Raw genomic sequence first — 24,631 nt, forward strand, 5'->3', positions numbered from 1 at the left:
AAGTCATGCCAAATTTTTTCTTGGTTCTAAAATATCGTTTTGCTCTACCCCGCAGGTGACCATGGTCCGCACGATGACCGAAGGCATCGTGAATAGGTTTTTGAGGTCCGCGAAGGCCGAGATGCTTCAAAAGAACGAGACGGAGATAAGATGTCCGTGTCGAAGATGCAAGCTGAAGAGCCTTATTGCGGACCCGGAATCCGGGCAGGTGTGGGACCACCTGCTCTTGCGTGGTTTCATGGATGGCTATCGGTGGCAAGGTGATGAAGATGACTACGAAGTCGTCCATGGGGGCCGGGCAAGAAATGAGGAAGGGCAGCAAGACAACCACCGCGGCTCGGGCGGGCGAGAAGACGAAGAATCCCCAGGAGATGATCACGACGGTGATGCTGTACACAGTCATCATGTAGAAGATGCAGGACATGATGATGAGGAAGATGCCGGAGCAGACGACGGGCATGATCATGAAGATGATGATGCCGGCGGAGCAGACGACGCTGGACCATCGATGGGCTGGGTGCAGGACCCTCATATTCAAGAGCTGCTTCTCAAGCAGACGGATAACGCAAGAGCTGCCGCCCGAGAGAAAGCCAAGATGGATCAACTTGAGTTAGACGCGGTTACTCCATTGTATGAAGGATGCAGGCCCGAGGATACCCGCCTGAAAGTAACGCTCATGGCTCTGGAGATGAAGGTAAAACACAAAATGACCGACGCATGCTTCGACGAGAACATGTCATTCTGGCACGAACGTCTTCCCAAGGGGAACAAGTGCCCGACCAGTTTGGAGGAGGCGAAGAAAATCGTGTGTCCTCTGGATTTACCGCACGTGAAATACCATGTGTGCATGAACAATTGCATCATTTATCGGGACGAGCACGCGGAGTCTACCATATGTCCGGTGTGCGGCGTCACTCGATACAAGAAGAGGAAGAAAGCTCCTCGAAAAGTGGTGTGGTACTTTCCGATCACTCCTCGTCTGCAGCGGTATTTCGCGGACCCTAAGGTAGCAAAGCTCCTGCGTTGGCACGCGGATAGGGAGGAGAAGAAGCGAGAAGATGACGCAAATGATCCGGAGATAGATAAAAAAGACAAGATGCTGAGTCACCCTAAGGATGCGAGCCAGTGGCAAGCGTTGAACTTCGAAGACCCAGAATTTGGGAACGATCCAAGGAACATCGTGCTGGGCGCGAGCACCGATGGAGTCAATCCGTTTGGCAGCCAGAGAAGCACACATAGCACCTGGCCTGTGTTTGTGTGGATGTACAACCTTCCCCCCTGGTTGTGCATGAAGAGGAAGTACATTCACATGAGTATGCTAATTGAAGGACCGAAACAACCAGGGAACGACATCAATCTGTATCTGGGGCTGCTGAAAGAGGAGCTTGACACACTGTGGAAAAGCCAGCCAATACGTGGGACGCCGCAGAGAAAGAATATTTCCCTATGAGAGCCGCGCTGCTCACGACGGTGCACGACTATCTCGGTTACGGATATGTCGCGGGGCAGGTGGTCCACGGATTTTCTGGATGCGTCAGGTGCATGGATGACACAATGTATCGCCAGCTAGATAGAGATCCCGGGTCTTCGAAAACCGTGTTCATGGGACATCGAAGGTGGCTTCGCGACGATGACCCGTGGAGAAAACGCAAGGATCTGTTCGATGGTGAAACCGAACCCCGAGGACGCCCGCGTACGAGGAGCGGCGAGGAAATAGATGAGCTGTTGAAAAATTGGAAAGAATGCCCACTGCTGGGAAAGAAGCAAAAGGCGCCAGAGCCGGGAAAGAAGCAAAAGGCGCCAGAGCCGCTGTTGAAGGTATGGAAAACGAGGTCTGTTTTCTAGGACTTGCCGTACTGGAAGATCCACCGTGTGCCTCACAGCCTTGATGTCATGCATATCACGAAGAACGTGTGCGAGAGTCTGCTTGGTACCCTGCTCAACATGCCAGAGAGGACCAAAGATGGGCCGAAAGCAAGGGCAGACTTGAAATCAATGGGCATCAGGCAGGAGCTTCACGCTATATATGATGATGATGATGATGATGATGATGATGATGATGATGATGATGATGATGATGATGATGATGAGGCGAAGCAGGACACGGAAATTCGTCGCAAAGGCAAAAAGGCCAAGAAGACCGGAAATGACTACCCTCCCGCGTGCTTCACTCTAAGTCAGGAGGAGATCGAGCAGTTTTTCACCTGCCTCGTAGGAGTAAAACTTCCTTACGGTTACGCGGGGAAGATAAGCAGATACCTAGACCCAGTGAAGCTGAAGTTCAGCGGGATGAAGTCTCATGACTGTCATGTGCTGATGACGCAGATACTTGCAGTTGAAATCCGTGGGATCATGGACGCGCACGTCTGTGAAACCCTATTTGGCCTATGCAACTTTTTCGAAGTCATCTCTCGGAAGTCTGTTAGCGTGAGGCAACTCAGAAGGCTACAGGAAGAGATCATGGTGATACTATGCGAGCTTGAGATGTACTTCCCGCCCGCATTCTTCGATGTTATGGTGCATCTGCTGGTCCATATCGTGGACGATATCATCCAACTCGGGCCGACGTTCCTGCACAGCATGATGCCGTTCGAAAGGATGAATGGTGTCATCAAAGGATACGTTCGCAACATGTCACGTCCAGAGGGAAGCATAGCCAGGGGCTTTCTGACCGAAGAGTGCATCTCCTACTGCACGAATTATTTAGGCATCGAGAACCCCGTTGGTCTGCCCGTCAACAGGCACCTCGGCAGGCTCGCTGGATGGGGTCACCGTGAGGGTCGCCGCGAAATGCATGTCGACTTCGAGGGTCGACTCGCCGACTTTGAAAGAGCAAACCTAGTCGCGCTACAACACATAGACGTGGTCGATCCTTGGGTGGTAGAGCACAAAACCTTTATTAAGAAGACGTACAATGACCGAGGCCAACAGAGGACGGACGGAGATATACTCAAAGAGCACAACTCATGTTTCACGCGTTGGTTCAAGCAGAAGCTTCTGTCGTACCCTTTACATGAGGATTCTTCCGCGGAAGAACAACTCATATTCGCCTTGTCACAGGGCGCCGAGCACAACCTGATGACCTATGAGGCGTACGATATCAACGGCTACACATTCTACACCGAGGCCAAGGACATGAAGAGCGATGGTTATCAGAACTCCGGGGTAACGATGGAATCCTACACCGGTAACGACAAGGACAGATACTACGGAAGGATCGAGGAGATCTGGGAGCTGAGCTACGCTGGAGAGAAGGTCCCGATGTTCCGTGTCAGATGGGCCAAGAGCGTCCTAAAAGAAGACCGGTATTTCACCACCATGGTTATACCTGAAGCCAAATCCAAGACCGCGGGCGCAAACGTCACCGCGAAAAATGAGCCATGGGTACTGGCTTCCCAAGTGGACCAATGCTTCTTCATTACCGACCCGTCAAAGCCCAGTCGTGTTGTCGTGAGGAGAGGCAAAAGGAAGATCATCGGAATGGATGGAGTAGCCAATGAGCAAGACTTCGACAAGTACGGCGACCCGAGGATCGAACATGACGATAATGATGAAGTAGCAGCATACACCACAAGAAGAAGCAGGACCACCCTACCTAAAGGACGTCCGTTCCATAGAAGACCTCCATTTGCGAAAAAGAAGGGCAAGAAGATTGTGAACAGATAGCTAGCTAAGATCGATTGTATTTAAATCGTAGCCTTCATTTCTCGATTGTATTTCATGGGCACTTTTTGAACTATCATGAATATTTTTAAATTTCATGGACACTCGATCTCGATCCCCCTCCATCTCGATCGCTATCCCACCTCGCCAGATCCGGTCCCCCTCGCGCCGAGCACCCCCCGGTCCACCGGCCGCCGCCGCCGACCCCCCGCACCCTCGATTCCCCTACTCAACCGCCGCCGCCGACCCCCCGCACCCCTCCCTACTCAACCGCCGCCGCCGACCCCCGCACCCCGCGCACCCTCCCCCGCTCCACCGGCATTACTGTTTGATGATATTTTTTAAAAAATTGTTACTGTCTTATAAAAAAATATTACTGTTATGATTTAAACAAGTTTGAACATATTTAAACACAAATAAGTATCAAACAACATTTTAAATGCATAAAAAAAATTGTGGAGCCTGGGAATCGAACCCAGGACCTCCTGGTGTGAGAACTGGCTGCTGACCAGTCAAGCTAGTAGAGGGAACTTGGTGTGGATCAGGTCAGGTGGAAGATAACCTGTTGGCTCGAGCAGAAATCAAAAAAATACTAATGGCGCACCACGGTGGGGTGCGCCATTAGTATGGATGTACTTATGGCGCACCGAGGGGTGGTGCGCCATTAGTATTGTGCCATTAGTATTGACAAAGAGATTTCACCTAACAAAAAAGGTCAGCGCCCACGCCATCCTCTTTCTCTCCCCTCTGTCTCTCTCCCCTCACTGCGCCGTCCCCGTGCCCGAGCCGCCCCCGTCGCCGCCGACCCCCACCGCCCTCGCGCCGCTCCGGACCCTCACCACCCTCGCCGCCCCTGACCCCCTGCCGCCCCGCCACGCCGGTCCACCACACCCCACCCCGCCCGAGCCGCCGCCGCCCCGACACCCTCGGTGCCCTCGACACCCTCGCCGCCCCTGACCCCCTGCCGCCCCGCCGCGCCGATCCACCACCCCCCACCCCGCCCGAGCCGCCGCCGCCCCGACACCCTCGGCGCCCCGCCGGCCCGGCGCCCCGCCGCCTCGACAACCAGGCCCCCCGCCATCCCGACGCCTAGCCGCCCCGACACCCCGCTACCCCGGTGCCCCGGTGAGCTTCCCTCTGTTTAGGATGTTAGTTTACTCGTAGATTTTGTCTCGGTGATCCCTTAATTGCCAGCCTCACTTCAGGCATCGAGCAACATCAACTTCCCCCCAACACGGTTACCATTTTTTAACTGTACATGGTTGTTCTCTCTGAAACACACTAGTAGGCCTTGGAAGCGGTTGTGTATAATTCAGCAGTTACATAGTTTATAGTTTCTGAATTTCTCAAATTTAGTTCTTTCAGTTTGTGTTTTGACTGTTATGTATAGTTTCAGCAGTTAGCCATTGCGATTAAGGAATATACTTTGAGAAGAACAAACACCAGTTATAAAAATTGTTTCATTGCGCCGTCAATGACGGGTGAGATGGCAGCACCCATGGAGTTCATTTGGTTCAGTTTCTATAGTGCAGTTAAGAGTATTAGTGCTTACCGTTATTGAGTAAAAAAAGGAAAAGACAAGCAATGTGAAAGAATCAGATTACGTGTGGTAGAGAGAAGTTCCTTCATTTTTTTCTAAGTGCACTGCAGTACTTGTTCCTTTGTGCACCATAAGTAAAACTAGCTAATTTTATGAAAATGTATCATGTCACTGTCCGTGACTCTCTCTTTTTAAGTCCACATTCTATTGGTGGCTCGGTTAACTCCTAGGGTTTTAGCAGCTATGTATAAAAAACATAGAAAAGCCCGGCAGAATTAACTTTGGATTTTCTACATTTAACTAAAAAACCCATAAAGAGTACAGTTCATTATTGAATAAAATGAAATGGCAGTTTATTTAGAAATTTGGAGCAGTTGTTCTATGGTTTTTTTAGCACTGCTAGTAAATAGCTAATACAGTTAATGAAGAAGAAAAAAACTGCTAGTACAGTTAATGAAGAAGAAAAAAAACTGCTACTACTGCTAGTAAATAGCATCAGACTGAATGTCTTTTATATATATGCTCAAGAAACACTTACTAACCAGAAACACTTACTACATACATATGCTCAAGAAAGACTTACTAACCAGAAAAGGTTTTGACTTGAAATGTTAATAGCACAAAGAGCACGACAAGTTAAACACCTCAATCTGTTAGTATTTGTCTGCATTTTCTCACATTCTTCTTGTATCTGATCCAGTATTGCTTGTAGTGGTTTGTCCAAAATGTTGAATGATACTGCTTGGAGATGCATATATTGTTTCACCTCTTCACATGCCAATGTATTTTCCATGTTGTGATGGAGGCCTCTTTTGCCTTGTCCACCCGAGAGGCCCTTGAGTTTGCTGGAATGTCGATTAACTTTCGTTCCGGCAAATTTGGGTACTCCATATGTCCTATTTTCAGCAAAGGTCATGCTGAAATTTTCTGTGAATTTTAGCATGACTTTGCTAAAAATAGGACATATGGGGTACTTGTGACTAATGCATGGGCCGGGGTATCTTAGTAGTTAATTAAGTAGGATCAAGTGCCCCGGCGTACTTGTGACTAATGCATGGCTTTTAGGGTGCCTCGGTGTCGATAAAAACCGAAATGATGAAAGCTTAGGCTTTTAGGGTGCCTCGGCGTCGAAAAACCCTCAATGATAAAAGCTTAGCTTTTAGGATGCCTCGGTGTCGACAAACCCTAAATGATGAGACCATGATCTTGTTCCTTGACAATAACCAACTTTTTGACCAAACTTTGTTCCTATTTAGAGAGAAACATGGCCAACAACGATGAGGCCGGGGGTTCGGGCGGCAAGGCATTCTGGAAGCTGTCCCAGGAGATGGAGGAACAACCTCACTTGTATGAGGACGCCGCCTTCCCCACCGATCCTGAGACCACTGATGGTACCGCCGAGGATGACCCCACTGATGCCACCACTGATGGTGCCGCCGAGGATGCCACCACTGATGATGGCGGCGCACGCACAGATGGCAGCCAACCGAAGAGGCAACGGAAGGACCGGCGCCCGACCGTGCTCCGCACCCTCAAGGAGGAAGTTACTGAAGTGGACTCCGACGGGAATCCAACGGCGCCCGAACGAATAGTCAAGGGGTACTCGCTTCAGCTCGGGTGCATTCTCCGGAGCACCGTCTCGATCAACACCGAGAACCTGAGGCATCCTGACCGAGGGAATTTGCGCAACCTCCTCTTCACGAAGCTGCACGAACGATACAAGTTCCCCGCTGAATTTGAAAACACAAGCCTCAAAGGGAATAAAGTGAACAATGCTGCCCTCACGAAGATGAGCAAGGCCCTGTCTACTTGGAAAAGCAATGTGAAGAGAATGATCGAGAAAGGTGAGAGTTATGAGAAGATCAAGGAGAAAAATCCTTCGATCACCGAAGATGACTACAACGACTTCAAGATCAATTGCTCGAGCACCGCAAACTCCGAATCAAGTAAGTGGGGGAAAGAAATGCGGGAGCTGAACTTAGGGGAACACACACCCGGCGGTTACAGAGTGGCGGAGCCTATATGGGACAAGGAGGAGGCGGACCGTGCAGAGCAAGGCCTACCGCCCCTCTTCGATAAATACGGTGACAAGCAAACCAGGAACTTTGTCAGGGCCCGGTACAAGAAGGACCCGAAAACAAAGGAGCTTACCACGGATCCGAAGACCAGGGTGCTTGAGCTTGTTCTGGTAAGGAATACACCCCCATGTAATTAGCTCCATATGGTTGCATTCTAATTAATGAAGCCAAATTTCTAAATGGTTCACATTCCTTCCGTAGGCGACTGAAAGCAGTAGCGCGGGGTCGACTAAGAGCAACCCTTGGGACACCACTCTAAATAGGGCGTTGAATGTAATGAAAAACAAGGATAAGCTCAGTAAGCCGACGTCAGCTGGTCGTGTGGCCGGCAAAGGCTTGTCGACAAAATGGTCGTCATACTATAACACTGGTGGGCGAAAGGAGAAAAAGACCATCTCGGAAAGCCAGCGCGCGAGGTTCAAGAACTCAGGGCACAGGTGGCGCGGATTCCGGAGATTGTCCAAGAGCAAGTGGAACAACAACTCGAAAGGACGATCACCGCCATTGTGCCTACCTTGATCCAGGGGATTAGTGCGTGGATTGCGGGCGACCAACTGGGCCGCCCCCGATTCCTAGCTTCACGGCCAGCAACTCGCAGAACGCGATGGCGGGGCCATTGATGTCTCCGACGCCGGCACGAGAGCTTAATGCACACGGATGTACGCCGGCCGGCACCTCTGCAGCAAGCGGCCCCTTCGTCAATTGCACGCCCGCTGTTGGCGGTGCCTCGAGATTAGCCGAGCTTGACGCCATCATCACGGTAACTAATTAAGCCTCTCTCGGCCAAGGACTTCATCTCCTTGCCTTTGACTGGGCATCCCTGACGCCCTACATGTTTTCGCAGGGCGCCGCCGACGTTCCGTGCACTCTCCTGCACTTCGTGAACAACGAGTTGGTCGATGTCGCCAAGGGCAAAATCGTTCAACTGGGCAACCCCTTGTTCCACAGTACCCAGATGCCACCCAACTTGTTTAGGGTTCAACTGGTTCGGGTGCTGCCAGGCTGCGACGAGTTGTTACCTCCGATTCGACCCGTCGGGGCCGACGATGATGACGTGATAACCCTCAGCGCCTACCTGAGCTGGCCCCTGCTTTGGCCGAAGAGCCAGGTTCGTTTGGGGGCGGGGGACACCACCCCAAAGACAACACCGCCAGTCGTGCCAGCGCCAAGTCGGCCCCATGGCAAGATCGCCGCAACGGTGCCGGACATCCCTATGCCACTGGATCCAAACATGCATATGGCACAGGATCAGAACGACGACGCCGATGATACATTTGCCAACGTCGATCAGTACTTTGCCGATCAAGGGTACGGTGGCGACTTCATGCGGCCTCCTTCTCAAGAACCCAACCCAACAAAAGACGTGCGCGATCTAGCTGGTACCGCGGAGAAGCCAAGTTGCAACAGGCGTCGTCTGCCGTTCAGCTCTCAGGAGACGCCTCCAGCTGCCGACTTCACCGAGCCTCAGATAGGCGAGGTGCGAAATATTATCAGCCCCAACACACTCAAGAAGGCGATCTGTGAGCAGAACTCGGTCCCATTACAGGAGAAGAAGAAGGCACGCAAAACAAAGACTAACAAGGGTGCGGGCCAGCCGGCACCGAGTACGATCCGTGCTCAGGATGGGCCACCTTCACCTGAGGATATCTCGAGGAGGGTGCATGTGGCGGGTAGGCCGATGCTACCGAGAAATATGCTCGATGCTACAACCGGTGCTATGCGGAGTCTGCATGACAGTGTTCTTTCTTTGGAGAAGCGGCGTCTTGTAGAGAAGGATGTGGCATACCCGGTTTTCGCGGCCAAGGTGCCAGAGGGCAAGGGCTTTGTGGATAACTCCATCGGGGGTACGATCGTCCTGCGGTTTGATGACATCCACGCTATGTTGAACCTTCATCCGCTGCACTACACCTTCGTTCGGCTATTTTCGCTGAGTATGGAGATGCGGATCATTCGCGACAAGACCCCGGACATCGTGATAGTCGACCCCTTCTACATGCGTGCCAAGATCTTGGGCAGCGCTGGGGACTGGCAAGTCGCGACTTCTTACCTCGAAGGCGTCATTCTGGCAAACCAAGATAAGGATAACTTCCTCGTGCCTTACTTTCCCGAGTAAGTCCTCCCCTCAACCGCCCCGTAACATATGAATTCCTAGATTTTGATCGTTTTTCTTTTAACATTCCATGTTTTCTGCAGTGACACACATTGCACGCTCATCCTCCTAAGCCCCAAATATTCCATGGCCACGTATTTCGACCCGGACCGTCAGTCGAACGTAGACTACACAAATGTCAAGAAGGTTCTTGATGATGTTCTCCCCGGTACGTCAAATCTAGAGGCACCTTCACCAGGCCTATTCGTAAGTACGGCAAGCACGTGTTCTCCCACAATACGACGTTCTGCTGTGTCAAGCAGCCGCCTGGCGGTCAGAAGGGTGCCTACTACGCCATCCATCACATGCGGGCGATCGTACGGGACCATCGTCAACTTCTGCTACCAAGTAAACTCAAAGATTGGGCCGCGAGCGTGTCGGCAATCCAGGACGCGGACATCAGACAAGAACTCTTTTGCATCCAGTCGGAGTTTGCGGAAATCATCCATCAAGATGTCCTTCGTACCTCGGGGCAGTTCTACCTCAGAAATCAACCGTCCAACAGTGACATCGACACAATGCTACAAATGCAGGCTGACAAAGACCGTTATTTCATGACTCCCACGATAGATGGCGGTTCATGCACGCTCCGGTCCCTTGAGTCGAGTCGAAAGCAGTGATGTTGTGTCTAGTTCTGAAACATCGATTGGCTCATGTTGTAATTAAACTTTAGTGAACTTGTAGTATGTCTCTTTGGTTTCGAGAGTCGTTCAACTTAGATGTAATCGATGCTATTAATGTCTTGCTTTTCTCTTCCGATTGTTCTGTTGCATACTTATATATTGCTTATGTATTGTCTGTGAATTGGTACTAACGTTTCGTTTGGCTACTGCATAGCGATGCCGTCGTATGTCGTGTACAACGGTAAGGTTCCCGGAGTCTACGACGACTGGGAGGAGTGTCGGAGACAGGTTCACCGATTCAGCGGCAATAGTTACAAAGGGTACACCACTAGGGCCGAGGTCGAATCTAGATACGCCCGCTATCTAGTGGGAGAGGGGAGGGAGCGCTGGAGGAACCGGATGAAGACGAGTTTCATCGTGATGATGCTCATCGTGATGACCGCAGCTCTCTTCTATGTGATGGTAGGTTAGATGATCGATATCGACTTGTAATGTGAAGACAAACTCGCTACTCGCGGTCTCGAGACTTGTAATATAATGTTCTATCTTTGTTCGGTCTTTTCAATTCGGAGACTAATATGATGAATTGTATTCGGAGACTAATATGATGAATTGTATTCAGAGACTAATCTTCTATTATATTCGATGAATCTGTTGTTGATGTGTGCTGTCTATATTTTGTCCAATTATACATTTCGTAACCTGTGCAAAAAACAGAAAATAAAAAAATAAAAAAACCTAATATTCATACTAATGGCGCATCACATCACAGTGCGCCATTAGTATGCCAAAGGATACTAATGGCGCATCATTAAACAGTGCGTCATTAGTATGCCGAAGTTACTAATGGCGCATCTTGTTGTTGTGCGCCATTAGTATGCCAAAGCACCTGGGTATACATGGCCCCCTAGGAGGCATACTAATGGCGCACTGTTGTATATACTAATGGCGCATCTGAGGTGCGCCATTAGTATACCAGATACTAATGGCGCACCTGTGGTGCGCCATTAGTAAAATATACTAATGGCGTGGCCCTAATGGCGCACCACTAATGCGCCATTAATGGCCAAATTAGGTGCGCCATTAGTAGGCCTTTTCCTAGTAGTGTTTCCGGCCATAGCTGATCCACGACAGACCTCATGGCGAGTCCGGACAACCTATTTAGTTCGGCCCATTCGGCTAGCTGATCAATCAATGGAAGCGGACACTCTGGAACGTTGAATTGCGACCAGAACAGCTTGTCCACTTCACGATCTGTTTGACCTTGGAAGTATTTGGCCGCATCGGCAGCGCTCGATGCCAAGTCGATATACGCATCTGCCGAACTCCACAGCCGATCCAGAGGGGCATACCGTTGATCTCCGAACTTCCTCCGTAGTATGAAGGGCTTCGCAGCCGCAATATCCCCCGCTTCCCGCAGCTCCTCCTTCTTCGCTCTCATAGCAGAGCGGGTGTCTTTCTCCGCCATCGTGGCCTTCTCAAGGTCCGTTGCCTTCGCTCGGTTTTCTTTTTCAAGGAGCCGGCAACGGTCGGCAGTGCCTTTTAATTCTACGGCCATCTTGGCCATCTTCTCTTGGCTCTTGCAATGTGCGGCCTCCTCGACTTTCAACTCTTCGGCCGCCTTCAAAGCAGCCGCATTACTAATCGTCGCTTGTTCCTTGGCTCGGGCGAGCTCCGCCCGAAGGGTCTCCACGGTGGCAGCTCCGTCTGCAGTCACAACATATTAAAGATACTGGCATCATGCTGCTCTTATTGTGTGACATTCACCAGAAACATTACTTACCCTGTGATTCGTCAAGCCGCTTGTTAACAAGCTCGATGTCGGCGTCTGCCGCATCTAGTTGCCATTTTAATTCGGCAAACTCACTAGTCCGGCTAGCCAACGGAGCTTCCACCACCTGCACATAAAGGAAGTCTAGTTATTGCCTAGGACTATGATCCTCTGTTCGCCGCCGTTCTCGACGACAACCAGAGTCTCAGGGGCTACTATCTACATAGGGCACACCTAACATGTGCGGTACATTCACATATTATCTCACGTACCTCAAAGCCTGTCAGTAGACTCATAAAGGCTTCATGTAATCCACTTTCGGCGGACGAAATTCTTTCCATCACCATACCCATCAGTGTATGGTGTTCTTCTGAGATGGCCTCTCGCCCCAACAGCTCCCTCAGAACGTCCGACCGCATACCAGACGGTGCCGGACTCTTTTTTTCCCTCTCTTCGAGAGCCAGACGCTGGGGACTTCGGTGGACTATGGGATTATCTTCTGACCTCACCGGATCTGGAGAGGCCCTTAGTGACGACACTTCGGGGTCGCCCGCTTCTTGAGCGGAGGAGTCCGGGGGAGGTGTTTCGCTCTCCATCATCTCTGGAAGAAGATCCCCCGAAGACGAGCTCAGTTGAGAAGGGCTAAGACCCGAACTGCAATATATATGCGACGGTTATTTTCTCAGAAGAAAGATAGTATACCTTCACTATTAAAGTATTTTTTGGATCACTTACGACTTGTTGGAGGGCTGATCCCCCCGCGGATTTTGTGCGGCAAGAGCACCCCCCGAGGCAGGACCCTCTGTTGGAGACTTCTTCTCCCGTTTGGAGGCCTCGACTTCCGGATCCTCGGAAGCAGTCCTCTTCCTCCCCCGGTTATCCTCCTTCATGGAGGCGCTCATTCCCTCGGTTGGAACTGGCAGCTATGGGGGCCCGCTTCCGCCCAGATTATTCCCCCCTGTATCTTCCTTCGAGGGCTCCGGGCAAGGTGCGAGCTCGAGCATGTTTTCCAATACTGGATTTTCCAAACCCTCAGGGAGGGGGGGCGAACACCGAATCATCTTTGCCTTTGTTAGCCAGTCCTGGTCAAAGAGCGATCTCTCCGAAATAACTTCATGATGAATAAAAGACGGTGTGTTCGGCTAGAGGATTTCTTACTTGTTCGGCGGCACGGTTACTGCTCAGGCCCACATCCTCGTTAGTATCCGGACACTCTATTTGAGGTCTGAAGAATGACTTGTACATCTCCTCGTGCGTCAGGCCGAGGAAACTTCGAATGGCACGCGGTCCTTCTGGGTTGAACTCCCACAAGCGAAGGGGCCGGCGTTTGCAAGGCTGGACTCGACGAACCAGCATAACTTGCATTACCAGAACCAAATTAAAATCTCCCTCGAAGAGATCTTGAATGTGGCTTTGCAATATAGGCACGTCCTTGGCTAGACCCCAGCTCAGACCTCTGCTAATCCTTGACATCAGTTGTGGTGGGGGGCCCGAGCGGAAAGCGGGGGCAGCCGCCCACTTGGCACTTCTGGGATCCGTGACGTAAAACCACTCATGTTGCCATAATTCGGACACCTCTGGAAAGGAACCTTTCGGCCACAAAGCTCCTGCCATCTTGCCTATTGACGCACCTTCGCACGCTGCATGTTTCCCCTCGATCATCTTCGGCTTCACTTCAAAGGTCTTGAGCCACAGGCCAAATTGAGGGGTAATGCGGAGGAAGGCCTCACACACGAGAATAAATGTCGAGATGTGGAGAAAGGAGTCCGGAGCTAGATCGTGGAAATATAGCCCGTAATAGAACATCAAACCCCTGACGAAGGGATCCAGAGTGAGGCCTAGGCCTTGGAGGAAGTGGGAGTCGAACACGACGTTCTCGTTAGGTTCGGGAGTAGGGACGACCTGCCCTCGAGCAGGTAGCCGATGCGAAACCTAGGCGGTCAGGTATCTAGCCTCCCTCAACTTCTTGATATCCTCTTCTGTGACAGAGGAGGGCATCCATCGGCCTTGAAGGCTGGATCCGGACATGATTGAAGATCCGGAGCACCTGACCTAGGCTTTGGGTGTTAGAACTCGAGGCAAGGGAGGGGTTCGATTGAGCACGAGAGGGAAAAAGCGAAAACCATGTCCCTTTATAAAGAGGGTGAATATCAAGCGTCCTCTCCGTAGCCGTTCGGGACTTGCCTATAATCTAGGAGTCCTAGACACGGTTGGGTTACCCACGACCCCATTAATGAGAATCCCGTAATTGGGGAACATGATCTCTGCTTTGACAAGACCTGTCAAGAAACCGCCTCGCGTTATGTGCCGAGGCTGGTTGAAGAAAAAGGGTTCGAATAATCACCGGGCCATGACATAACGTCATGCTGCCAAAACAAGTCAGCAAATTGGATTTGCAAAAATATTATTCTCTCTACGGTGGTACGTGGAACTTATTTTGCAGGGTAGGACACTATCCTCGTATTCAAATTCTTTTGTGATGTATTCGGAGAAGGAACCCGCCTTGCAATGCTAAAGACAATACTGCGCGCCGGACTCATCGATATTGAAGCCTGGTTCACGGGCTATTGAGGGAGTCCTGGATTAGGGGGTCTCCGCACAGCCGGACTATATCCTTTGGCCAGACTGTTAGACTATGAAGATACAAGATTGAAGACTTTGTCTCGTGTCCGGATAGGACTCTACTTGGCGTGGAAGGCAAGCTAGGCAATACGGATATGTGTATCTCCTCCTTTGTAACCGACCTTGTGTAACCCTAACCCTCTCCGGTGTCTATATAAACCGGAGGGTTTTAGTCCGTAGGGGACAACAACCACAACATACAATCAGACCATAGGCTAGCTTCTAGGGTTTAGCCTCTCCGATCTCGTGGTAGATCTACTGTTGTACTACCCATATCATCAATATTAATGAAGCAGGACGTAGGGTTGTACCTCCATCAAGAGGGCCCGAACCTGGGTAAAACATTGTGTCCCCTGCCTCCTGTTACCATCCGGCCTAGACGCACAGTTCGGGACCCCCTACCCGAGATCCGCCGGTTTTGACACCGACAGCAGGGAAAATCTAAGTCCCTGAAATCAGCAATAATACGAGAGCTACTTTGCATGCTTGTTTCACTCATCAAAGTGCACAAAGAGACATGGCATAAATACTAGCATGTAGCAGGCAAGAAAATGAAACTAACCATGGGACAAACACCTACATAGCATGATTGAAATAAATCACACAAAAATGACAAAACAGCCTCATGATGCAAAAAGCCATGTTCATGAACTTTCTCAAATGCGAAAACCAAAGCTACCACTGGATTGGTGGGCTTTTTCTACCCCAAAAACATATATAATATGTTAGGGTTGTTGTAGAGAAATCCCCACAAACGCTCTAAGATGCAAAGTTCCTAAAAAGGAAACAGACAGAAAAAGGAAATAGCCTAAAATGGAAACGTCCCGATTTGGACTTACCAGATAAGGAAAGGCCCGAAACGGAAAGACCCAAAATGGACAAATGCCCGTTTGGGTTAAAAACAAGGGCGTGAGGATGACATGTGGGCCCGTGGGTCCACGTGTCAGGTGAGTGTTTGTGGGGTGCGCAAGAGAGACTGGCAAGTGGGCCTGACGGGACATGAGGCTGCCCGGTGGGTCTGGCTTGGGCACACAGGGTGGTGACGCAGGCGCGTGGGAGCAGGGGAAAACAGAGGAGCGGTCAACAGTGACCGAGCGCGGCGAGGGCCTCGCCGGAGTTGCTCCGGTGGGTCTACGGCACGGCGGAGAGGCGCGAAAGGATCACAGGAAGATCCCGCGTTCCCGGGTGCCACTAGCCGCACCGGACAACGACGGAGTCGACGCCGGCGACGAGCTACAAAGGCGGCGACGAGCACGGAGGAACGAGGTGAGGCGATGGACTAATGGGTCCACAAGAGCTCGGCTCAGACACGCACGGCACTAGGAATCTCCTAGACATGACAATAACAGAGAAGGTTGCCCGGAGCATCTTGTTTGCACGAGGTCCGGCGGCGGCGCGATCGGGCACGAGCAACTAACGGCGAGGGAGCGCACAAAACGAGGGGAAAAAGGGAAGCAGAAGGAGCGCAATCTCACCACGAACACGAGGGGGTGCTCGGCTTGGCGTGGAGTGGACGGAGACGGCGGTGAGGCGCAACAAACAGCCGCGGTGGCCGGAGTCGAAGATGAGCAAGAAGACGATGCAGCGACGGGTCCCGGCTCCACGTAGTCGATGTCGTGGACGTAGGCGACAGCGGGGAAGATGAAGGACATGGCAGGGGAGGCCAGAGTTGACGGTGAGCACGTCGGCGACAAGGACGCACTCTCGAATGCACATGGGAATGGCTGAAACTGATGGATCCGGAGTGTTGGTGGCCTGGAGGTGGCAGGGAGAGGGAGAGGGAACCCTAGGGGGTTAGGTAGGGCAAGGAGGGAGAGCTAAAAGGGCCCAGGGCGACGAGGCGAAGCTGGCGCGCTCTCGTGCTCGCAGTCCCCATGGTGACAACGAGAGGAGAGGGAAAAGGTGGGTGCATGCTACAGGGAGGCACCGATAGGTGGGGCTGAGGCGGCCCGTGGCAAGAGCCTGGCGGGGTTGTGCAAGCGAGCGGGTGAGAAAAGGAGGGAGAGGGGGCCGAGCGGGCTGGCTGGTGCGCTGGCTCGCTGGCGCGGGGGCTAGCTGGGCCTACCTGGGAGGCCAAGGCCCAGTTGGGTGCTGCTGCTGCTGTTGCTCTGCTTCTCTTCCTTTTCTAATTTTCTTCAGACAGAAAAACAAAAGGAAAAGCCCAGGGGAATCGGGGTGGAGTTTGAGTAGTATAAAAATATCCTCATGATCCTGAATTTTTGTAGCATTTAATAAAATTGCTTTGGTAATTTTTAAAGGTAGAAAAATATTCCAAGTGTGAATAAAATTCAAACTTGATGCATTTTTGAACCGAAGCAAAACAATTCTAAAAGAGGTGAAATTTGGTAGGGAGTTCAAGGCATGGTGCTAGAATTTTGGGAAAAAGATGAGTATACGAGGAGGAGGGTAGAGGTGCACTTGCCAAAGAAAGAAAAGAGGGGAAGAGGTGGTGATGAGTGAAGGGGAAGGATGATGCTTGGATTCCAAGGATCATGCCACAAGCAACATGCTAAGATGAAGATGCACATGATGATGCCATGATGCAACAAGATGAATATGATATGAAATGCATGACAAGAATGAAACAAAACAAAGGCAAAAACCCAACCACGAGGGAATATCATAACTTAGAGCCGAAAATGGCAAGAGTTGGAAAACAAATATGGCAAGTTACATACGGGGCATTACAACATTCCACCACTACGAAAGGATCCCGTCCCGAGATCTAGGACTGGAAAAACTCCGCATATTCGGAATGGAGGTGGTCCTCGCGTTCCCAGGTGGCCTCTCGGTCGGAATGGTGTGACCACTTCACTTTCAGGAATTTGATAGACTTGTTGCGAGTCTTGCGCTCGGTTTCTTCAAGAATAGCAACAGGATGCTCATGATAAGACAGGTCTTCTTGGAGATCAATCTCTTCGAAGTTGATGGTGTGGTCAGGAGTCTTGAAACACTTGCGAAGATGAGACACGTGAAACATGCCGTGCACGTTTGCAAAGTTGGATGGAAGCTCAAGTTGATAGGCGAGATCGCCTCTTTTTCCAATGATCTTGAAAGGACCCACGTATCTAGGGGCAAGCTTCCCTTTGATACCGAAGCGACGAGTACCTTTCATTGGAGAGACACGGAGGTAGACATGGTCTCCGATCTCGAAAGCCAAGTCACGATGCTTGCTATCATAGTAACTCTTCTGGCGCGATTGCGCGGCTTTGAGATTTTCACGAATGAATTTGCACATTTCTTCAGCCTCTGTGATCAAGTCATTGCCAAGAAGTTGGTGTTCACTAGTCTCTGACCAATTAAGAGGAGTACGGCACTTTCTGCCATAGAGAATCTCGAATGGGGCCTTGCCCGAACTCGCTTGGAAGCTATTGTTGTAGGAGAACTTGGCATATGGAAGACAATCTTCCCACTTAATACCGAAGGAAATGACGCATGCTCTGAGCATATCTTCAATAATTTGATTTACTCGCTTGACTTGTCCACTAGTTTGAGGGTGAAAGGTTGTGCTGAAGCGAATGTTGATGCCCATGGCCTTCTGAAAGGAGTCCCGGAACTTAGAAGTAAAGATGCTTCCATGATCTGAAGATATCAACTGCGGAATGCCGTGCAAGGGGACAATCCTGGAGGTATATAGCTCTGCGAACTGAGCTGCTGTGATAGATTCTTTGATAGGAAGAAAATGAGCCACTTTAGTAAGCTTGTCGATGACAACATGGATAGCATCATTTCCACGCTTGGACTTGGGAAATCCAGTCACGAAGTCCATCTCAATATGGTCAAACTTCCATTTTGGAATGGCAAGAGGTTGGAGGAGACCAGCTGGCCGTTGGTGATCTGCTTTCACTCTTCTGCAGACATCACATTCATTCACGAACTGAGCAATCTCGCGCTTCATTCGAGTCCACCAATACGACTGCTTGAGGTCATGGTACATCTTTGTACTTCCAGGATAAATAGAAAGGAGTGAATTGTGAGCCTCGTTCATAATGACTTTACGAAGGTCACCTTTTGGAACAACAATGTGATCCTCGAAGAATAGAGTATGTTTGTCATCATGGCGATAGCACTTGTACTTGGGTTGGCTCTTGGCAATCCCATTCTTCACCTTCTTCACCATTGCATCAAGAACTTGTGCCTCACGAATCTGATCTTCCAAAGTAGGAGATACTTGGAGGTTGGTAAGAAATCCTTGAGGAACAACTTGGAAATTAAGTTTTCGGAAAGCTTCACAAAGATCCGGTTGGAAGGGCTTGAGAATTAAACTATTGCAGTGAGCCTTCCTGCTCAAAGCGTCTGCAATGACATTGGCCTTGCCTGGAGTATATTCAATACTCGGATTATACTCTTGAATCATTTCGACCCAATGAGTCTGCCTGAGGTTGAGGTTGGTTTGAGTGAAGATGTACTTCAGACTCTTATGATCACTGAAGATGTCCACATTCCTTCCCAACAAGAGATGTCTCCATGTTAAAAGAGCATGGACAACTGCCGCAAACTCGAGGTCATGAGTGGGGTAGTTCTTTTCGTTGGGCTTCAACTGGCGCAAGGTATAGGCCACAACTTTCTTCTCTTGCATTAACACATCACCGAGACCTTGCAGGGAAGCATCACAAAAAACCTCGAATGGTTTGGATTCATCAGGAGGAGTCAGAACTGGAGCTGTGACTAACTTCTCTTTGAGGGTGTTGAAAGCGATGTCACATTCAGGCGTCCAGACATACTTCACATGCTTCTGGAGAAGGTTGGAAAGAGGCTTCGCGATCTTAGAGAAATTCTCAACGAATCTTCGACAATAGCTTTCGAGCCAAAGGAAACTTCGGAGCTGCTTCACATTCTGAGGTGGTTCCCAATTCACAATTGCAGCCACCTTCTCAAGATTAATAGCTATGCCCTTGGCGGAGATGATATGCCCAAGGTAGAGAACCTCATCGAGCCAAAACTTGCACTTTGAAAACTTCGCATAGAACTCATGTTCTGTGAGTTTGTCCAGCACCAATCTCAAATGTTTTGCATGATCCTCTTTGTTCTTTGAAAAGACCAAAATGTCATGGAGATAGACCAAGGCGAAGTCATTTGTGTAGGGGTTGAAGATGAAGTTCATCATGCGAGATTACGTTGGAGGAGCATTGGCAAGGCCGAAAGACATGATAGTGTATTCATATGAACCATAGCTTGTTCTGAATGTTGTCTTGGGGATATCTTGTTCACGAATGTGAATCTGATGAAAGCCCATATGGAGGTCAAGCTTGGAGAATACTTGAGCACCTTTGAGTTGTTTGAATAGCTCATTGATGTTGGGAAGTGGGTACTTGTTCTTTATGGTCTTCTTGTTCAATGGGCGGTAGTCGACGCAGAGTTGGTCCGTGCCATCCTGCTTCTTGACAAAAGGAACACCACAACCCCATGGAGAAGAAATCAGTCGGATCAAACCTATACGCTCTTGTATATCGAGTTGCTTCTTCAGCTCCTTCAACTCTTCTGGTCCAACCTTGTAAGGACATTTGCAAATAGGTTCTGTGCCAGGCTCAAGATCAATGACGAATTCAACTGGCCGGTGAGGAGGCATTCCTAGAAGCTCTTCTGGAAAGACGTCTTGATATTCACAAACGACTGGAATCTGAGAGATGGCATTCAACTCGCCCTTCTCATTGAGAGAAAACAGTGTATCATCACGAGCGGCAAAGACGATCACATCCTCAGACGAGTGTGTCAATTGAATCTGTCTGGCAGCACAATCAAGTTGAGCCTTGTGCTTAGAAATCCAGTCCATGCTGAGAATTAGGTCAATATCCAAGTCACCAAGAACAATTGGAGAAGCCAGAAATTTGTAGTCGCACATCTCGATAGAAACATCTGGGACGCAGATATTAGCTGACATTTGCTTGCCCGAGGAAACAATTGATAAAGTTCTTGGCAAATGTTGATAATCACACTCATACTTTGATGCAAAAGGTTGAGAAATGAAACAATGCGATGCACCAGTATCAAAAAGAACTTTTGCCGGAATAGAGTTAACTGGAAGGTTACCCATGATCACTTCTGACGAGTCCTCTGCCTGAGCTACGTTCATCATGTTAACCTTGACGTGCTTGGGATTATGCTTGAACACTGCATTGCTGGCAGCTCTCACAGGAGGAGGAGGTGGAAGACGCCTCTGGTTGAAGCATTTGTTCGCATAGTGCCCCTTCTGCTCACACTTGTTGCACGTAACCTCTGAGAGCGGCCGGTGATATGGAGCACTTGACTTTGGAGCATGAGACGAAACTTTGTTCTGAAAGCCTGGGTTGGTTGGGTGGGAAGATCCATTGCCACCTTTGCTCTTCTGCTGATAAGGCTGACAGAACGGAGGAGAAGGAGGCAACCAGTACTTTTGCAGCTTAGGTGCCACTTGAGTTGAAGAAGAAGAAGGAGTTGCATCCATGACTCTCTTCTTGTTGCATCGCACTTGAGCTGAGCAGCCTCTTGATTTAGTGCCATGTTGTAGAACTCATCATACTTTTTCGGCTCAAAAAGCACAAGAGCTAGTTGCAGATCTTCTCTGAGGCCACCTCTGAATTGATAAATCATGATCTTCGTCAAGGACGTCTTGTGTGGCGAAGCGAGCGAGCCTCTAGAACAGGATGTTGTATTGGTAAACAGACAAACTGCCTTGCTTCAGATTGCGGAACTCCTCATGCTTACTCTCAACAACACTCTGAGGAATGTGATGAGCTTTGAAGTCTTGGCGGAAATCATCCAGGTAATCACACGACCTCCTCTGGAATCTTTGTATTGTTGATACCACTTAGCAGCTTAGTCTTTGAGTTGGAACAAAGCAAACTTGACAAAGTCCTCAGGCCTGACGTTGCTACACTCAAAATGTTTACAGATATCCACGAGCCAATCGTGAGCGTCTGTGTCCTCGACACAGTTACTAAAGGACTTCGGATGGTTTGCGAGGAACTAGTTGAGGGTAGCAAACTGAGCTTGATTGTTGCCATGGCCTTGATTTCCTTGGTTGCGCTCTTGCAAGAGTTGCATAAGCATCTGCATGTTGGCGTTGGTAGCGGCCATCACAGCTTGCCATGCCTCCGGAGGTGGAGGTGGTGGCGGTGGTTCTGGATTCTGACGCGTTGGAGGAGCCATCCTGAAGAGGTTGACATCCGTTAGCATCTTGAAAGACATATATTCAAGCTGAATCAACGGATCGACATTGCAACATATAGCCTTATCATTCGAACAAGAATGAACGAATGAATTGCAAAGTAAAAGATCACACTTCCATAAATTGAGAAGCCACTTAGATAAAAGGTAGATGAATAATACAATAAGGTACGGATATGAACAAATAATTGGTAAGGATTACCCAATCAAAAACAAAATATCTGCGGGAAGAAATACTAGAGCTACATGAATTCCCACCTATGAAACTCCCGAAACTTTCCGGTTATGCAATCAGGTGTTGGGGATACAGGGGAAGCATAATATCTCACCCAAAACTAGCAAATCCTACATCCAGCTGTATCCATCCTTGAACACATAACTAATAAACCTTCGGAAATCATTTACCTCAACCTTCGAAAAGCATTCGTTATACGAGTTATGGCAATACTCCCGAACTCCCGCCCCAGTACTTGGTGGCGTCGAGGTTACCTCACCAACAACTGCATAAAAGAGATTTTCGTTGTCGACGAAACTCAGGTATTCCAGAACTGCAACGATAAAATTGTGATGACAACACCTCGGAGCTCAACTCCCCGGGACACTGCCACAACCCCTAAATGTGAGGAGGTACCAAGAACAATGTTCTCGTCACAAAACCATCGGAACGATTCCAAGATACCCGCGTCATCCTAAATTTTTTTCGTGAAATTTGAGGAGAGAAGAGTCAAAACTCTACATCAGGAGGCCTCACCAGAGTGACAAAGGGACTGAGGAGTAAAAAGAATCCTACTCTCCGATATATACAATCCTATAAGACTCAAAACATTTTTCTAGACTCAACAACGCCAACGATCTGATCAAGCAGGGGGCTCCTAAGTCGGGGATGGCTCTGATTACCAACTTGTAACACCCACGATGCGGCTATATCTCCCACGTGTCGGAGCATGACTTAGAGGCATAACCGCATTGTAGGCATGTCACAAGAGGGGTAATCTTTACACAACCCATGTACTGAATCAGAAAGAGATAAAGAGTTGGCTTACAATCGCCACTTCACACAATACATAAATATAGCATTACATCATCCAGAATACAATCAAGGTCCGACTATGGAACCAAAATAAAGACAACCCCAAATGCATAAGATCCCCGATCACCCCAACTGGGCTCCACTACCGATCATCTGGAAAGGAAACATAGTAGCGTCCTGCATCCTCATCGAACTCCCACTTGAGTTCGGTCACATCCCCTGGAATGGCATCATCGGCACCTGCATCTGGTTTTTGAAGTAATCTATGAGTCATGGGGACTCAGCAATATCACACCCTCGCGATCAAGACTATTTAAGTTCATGGATAGGAAAAGGTAGTGAGGTGGAGCTGCAGCAAGCACTAGCATATATGGTGGCTAACTTATGCAAATGAGAGCGAGAAGAGAAGGCAAAGCACGACCGAGAAGCTACAAAGATCAAGAAGTGATCCTAAAAACTACTTACGTTCAAGCATAACACGAGACCGTGTTCTCTTCCCGGACTCCGCCGAAAAGAGACCATCACGGCTAGACACGTTGTTGATTCATTTTAATTAAGTTAAGTGTCAGGTTTTCTACAACCAGATATTAACAAATTCTCATCTGCCCATAACCGCGGGCACAACTTTCGAAAGTTCAAAACCCTGCAGGGGTGTCCCAACTTAGCCCATCACAAGCTCTCACGGTCAATGAAGGATATTCCTTCTCCTAGGACGGCCCGATGAGACTCGGAATCCCGGTTACAAGACATTTCAACAATGGTAAAACAAGACCAGCAAAGCCGCCCGATGTGCCGACAAATCCCGATAGGAGTCGCACGTATCTCGTTCTCAGGGCACACCGGATGAGCGCTCCATACAACTAAAACCAAACCTCGAGTTTCCCCGAGGGGGCACTGCAAAGGACTCTAGTTTGGACCAACACTCAGAGGAGCACTGGCCCGGGGTTTTAAAAGAAAGATGACCCTTGAGCCCGCAGAACCCAAGGGAAAAAGGCTTAGGTGGCAAATGGTAAAACCAAGGTTGGGCCTTGCTGGAGGAGTTTTATTCAAGGCGAACTGTCAAGGGGTTCACATTATAACCCAACCACGTAAGGAACGCAAAATCAAGGAACATAACACCGGTATGACGGAAAACTAGGGCAGCAAGAGTGGAACAAAACACCAGGCATAAGGCCGGGCCTTCCATCCTTTACCAAGTATATAGATGCATTAATTAAAATAAGAGATATTGTGATGTCCCAACATAACCATGCTCCCACATGGAACAATGGGCCTTCTACGGTCCGTAGAAACAATGGTCCTTCTACGGGCCGTACCATCAATGGGCCTTAGATGGGCCGTATGATTGATTACCAAACATGGGCCAAAAACAGACCGCATTATGGCCGTAAACGGGATAGAGCTGGAGTCGGCCGTTCATGCGCCGACCATAACGGGCCATCGTTAATAGGCCGTATTTGATGACGATACGAAAACATCCCAACGTATTAACGGGCCACAAACGGGCCGACTATAACCATGGGCTGAATTTGGCCCACGAGCAGAAAATGGCAGTAACGGGCCGTAAGGAACTGAATGCTGGAAATGAGCCAAAGAATAAATGGGCCCTGAGAAGGCCGAAAGATAACATGGGCTGCAAACGGCCCAATGGATTAATGGGCCGTTAATGGGTATAAAGTGATAAATTGTTCAGTACGGGCCAGTTTCACCACGGGCCGTTAATGGGCCAAGAGTTACAAAGGGCCTCATATGGGCCAAAAGACGTCATGGGCCATACATGGGCCAGAACTTAAAATGGGTTGGAATCATATTGGACGGCGCAGATGACGCTACAGGGACTAATTCGGATAGGTCGTAACGGGCCCTGGGTTAGTGGGCTGTAAATGGGCTATATGCGAACATGCCGTTAACAGGCTTTCCATGGGTCGGCCCACCACCTTTTGACCAACTCAAACGGGCCGACCTTTTCACAGGAATGGGCCTTTGTTCGGCCGTGCCACATGTCGACG

At 49.6% G+C, this 24,631-nt stretch overlaps 1 protein-coding gene across 1 annotated transcript in view; it reads left to right on the plus strand.

The window, feature by feature from the left end:
- The first annotated feature begins 15,445 nt into the window (after positions 1-15,445).
- Positions 15,446-24,631, plus strand: part of LOC123083832 (uncharacterized) — a 71,821-nt gene continuing 62,635 nt past the window's right edge. Inside the window, exon 1 of the mRNA XM_044505732.1 lies at positions 15,446-15,712. Within this exon, the coding sequence (XP_044361667.1) occupies positions 15,446-15,712 (267 nt within the window). The remainder of the gene's footprint in view (positions 15,713-24,631) is intronic.

The sequence above is a fragment of the Triticum aestivum genome, chromosome 4A (assembly GCF_018294505.1).
Source record: "Triticum aestivum cultivar Chinese Spring chromosome 4A, IWGSC CS RefSeq v2.1, whole genome shotgun sequence".
NCBI lineage: Eukaryota > Viridiplantae > Streptophyta > Magnoliopsida > Poales > Poaceae > Triticum > Triticum aestivum.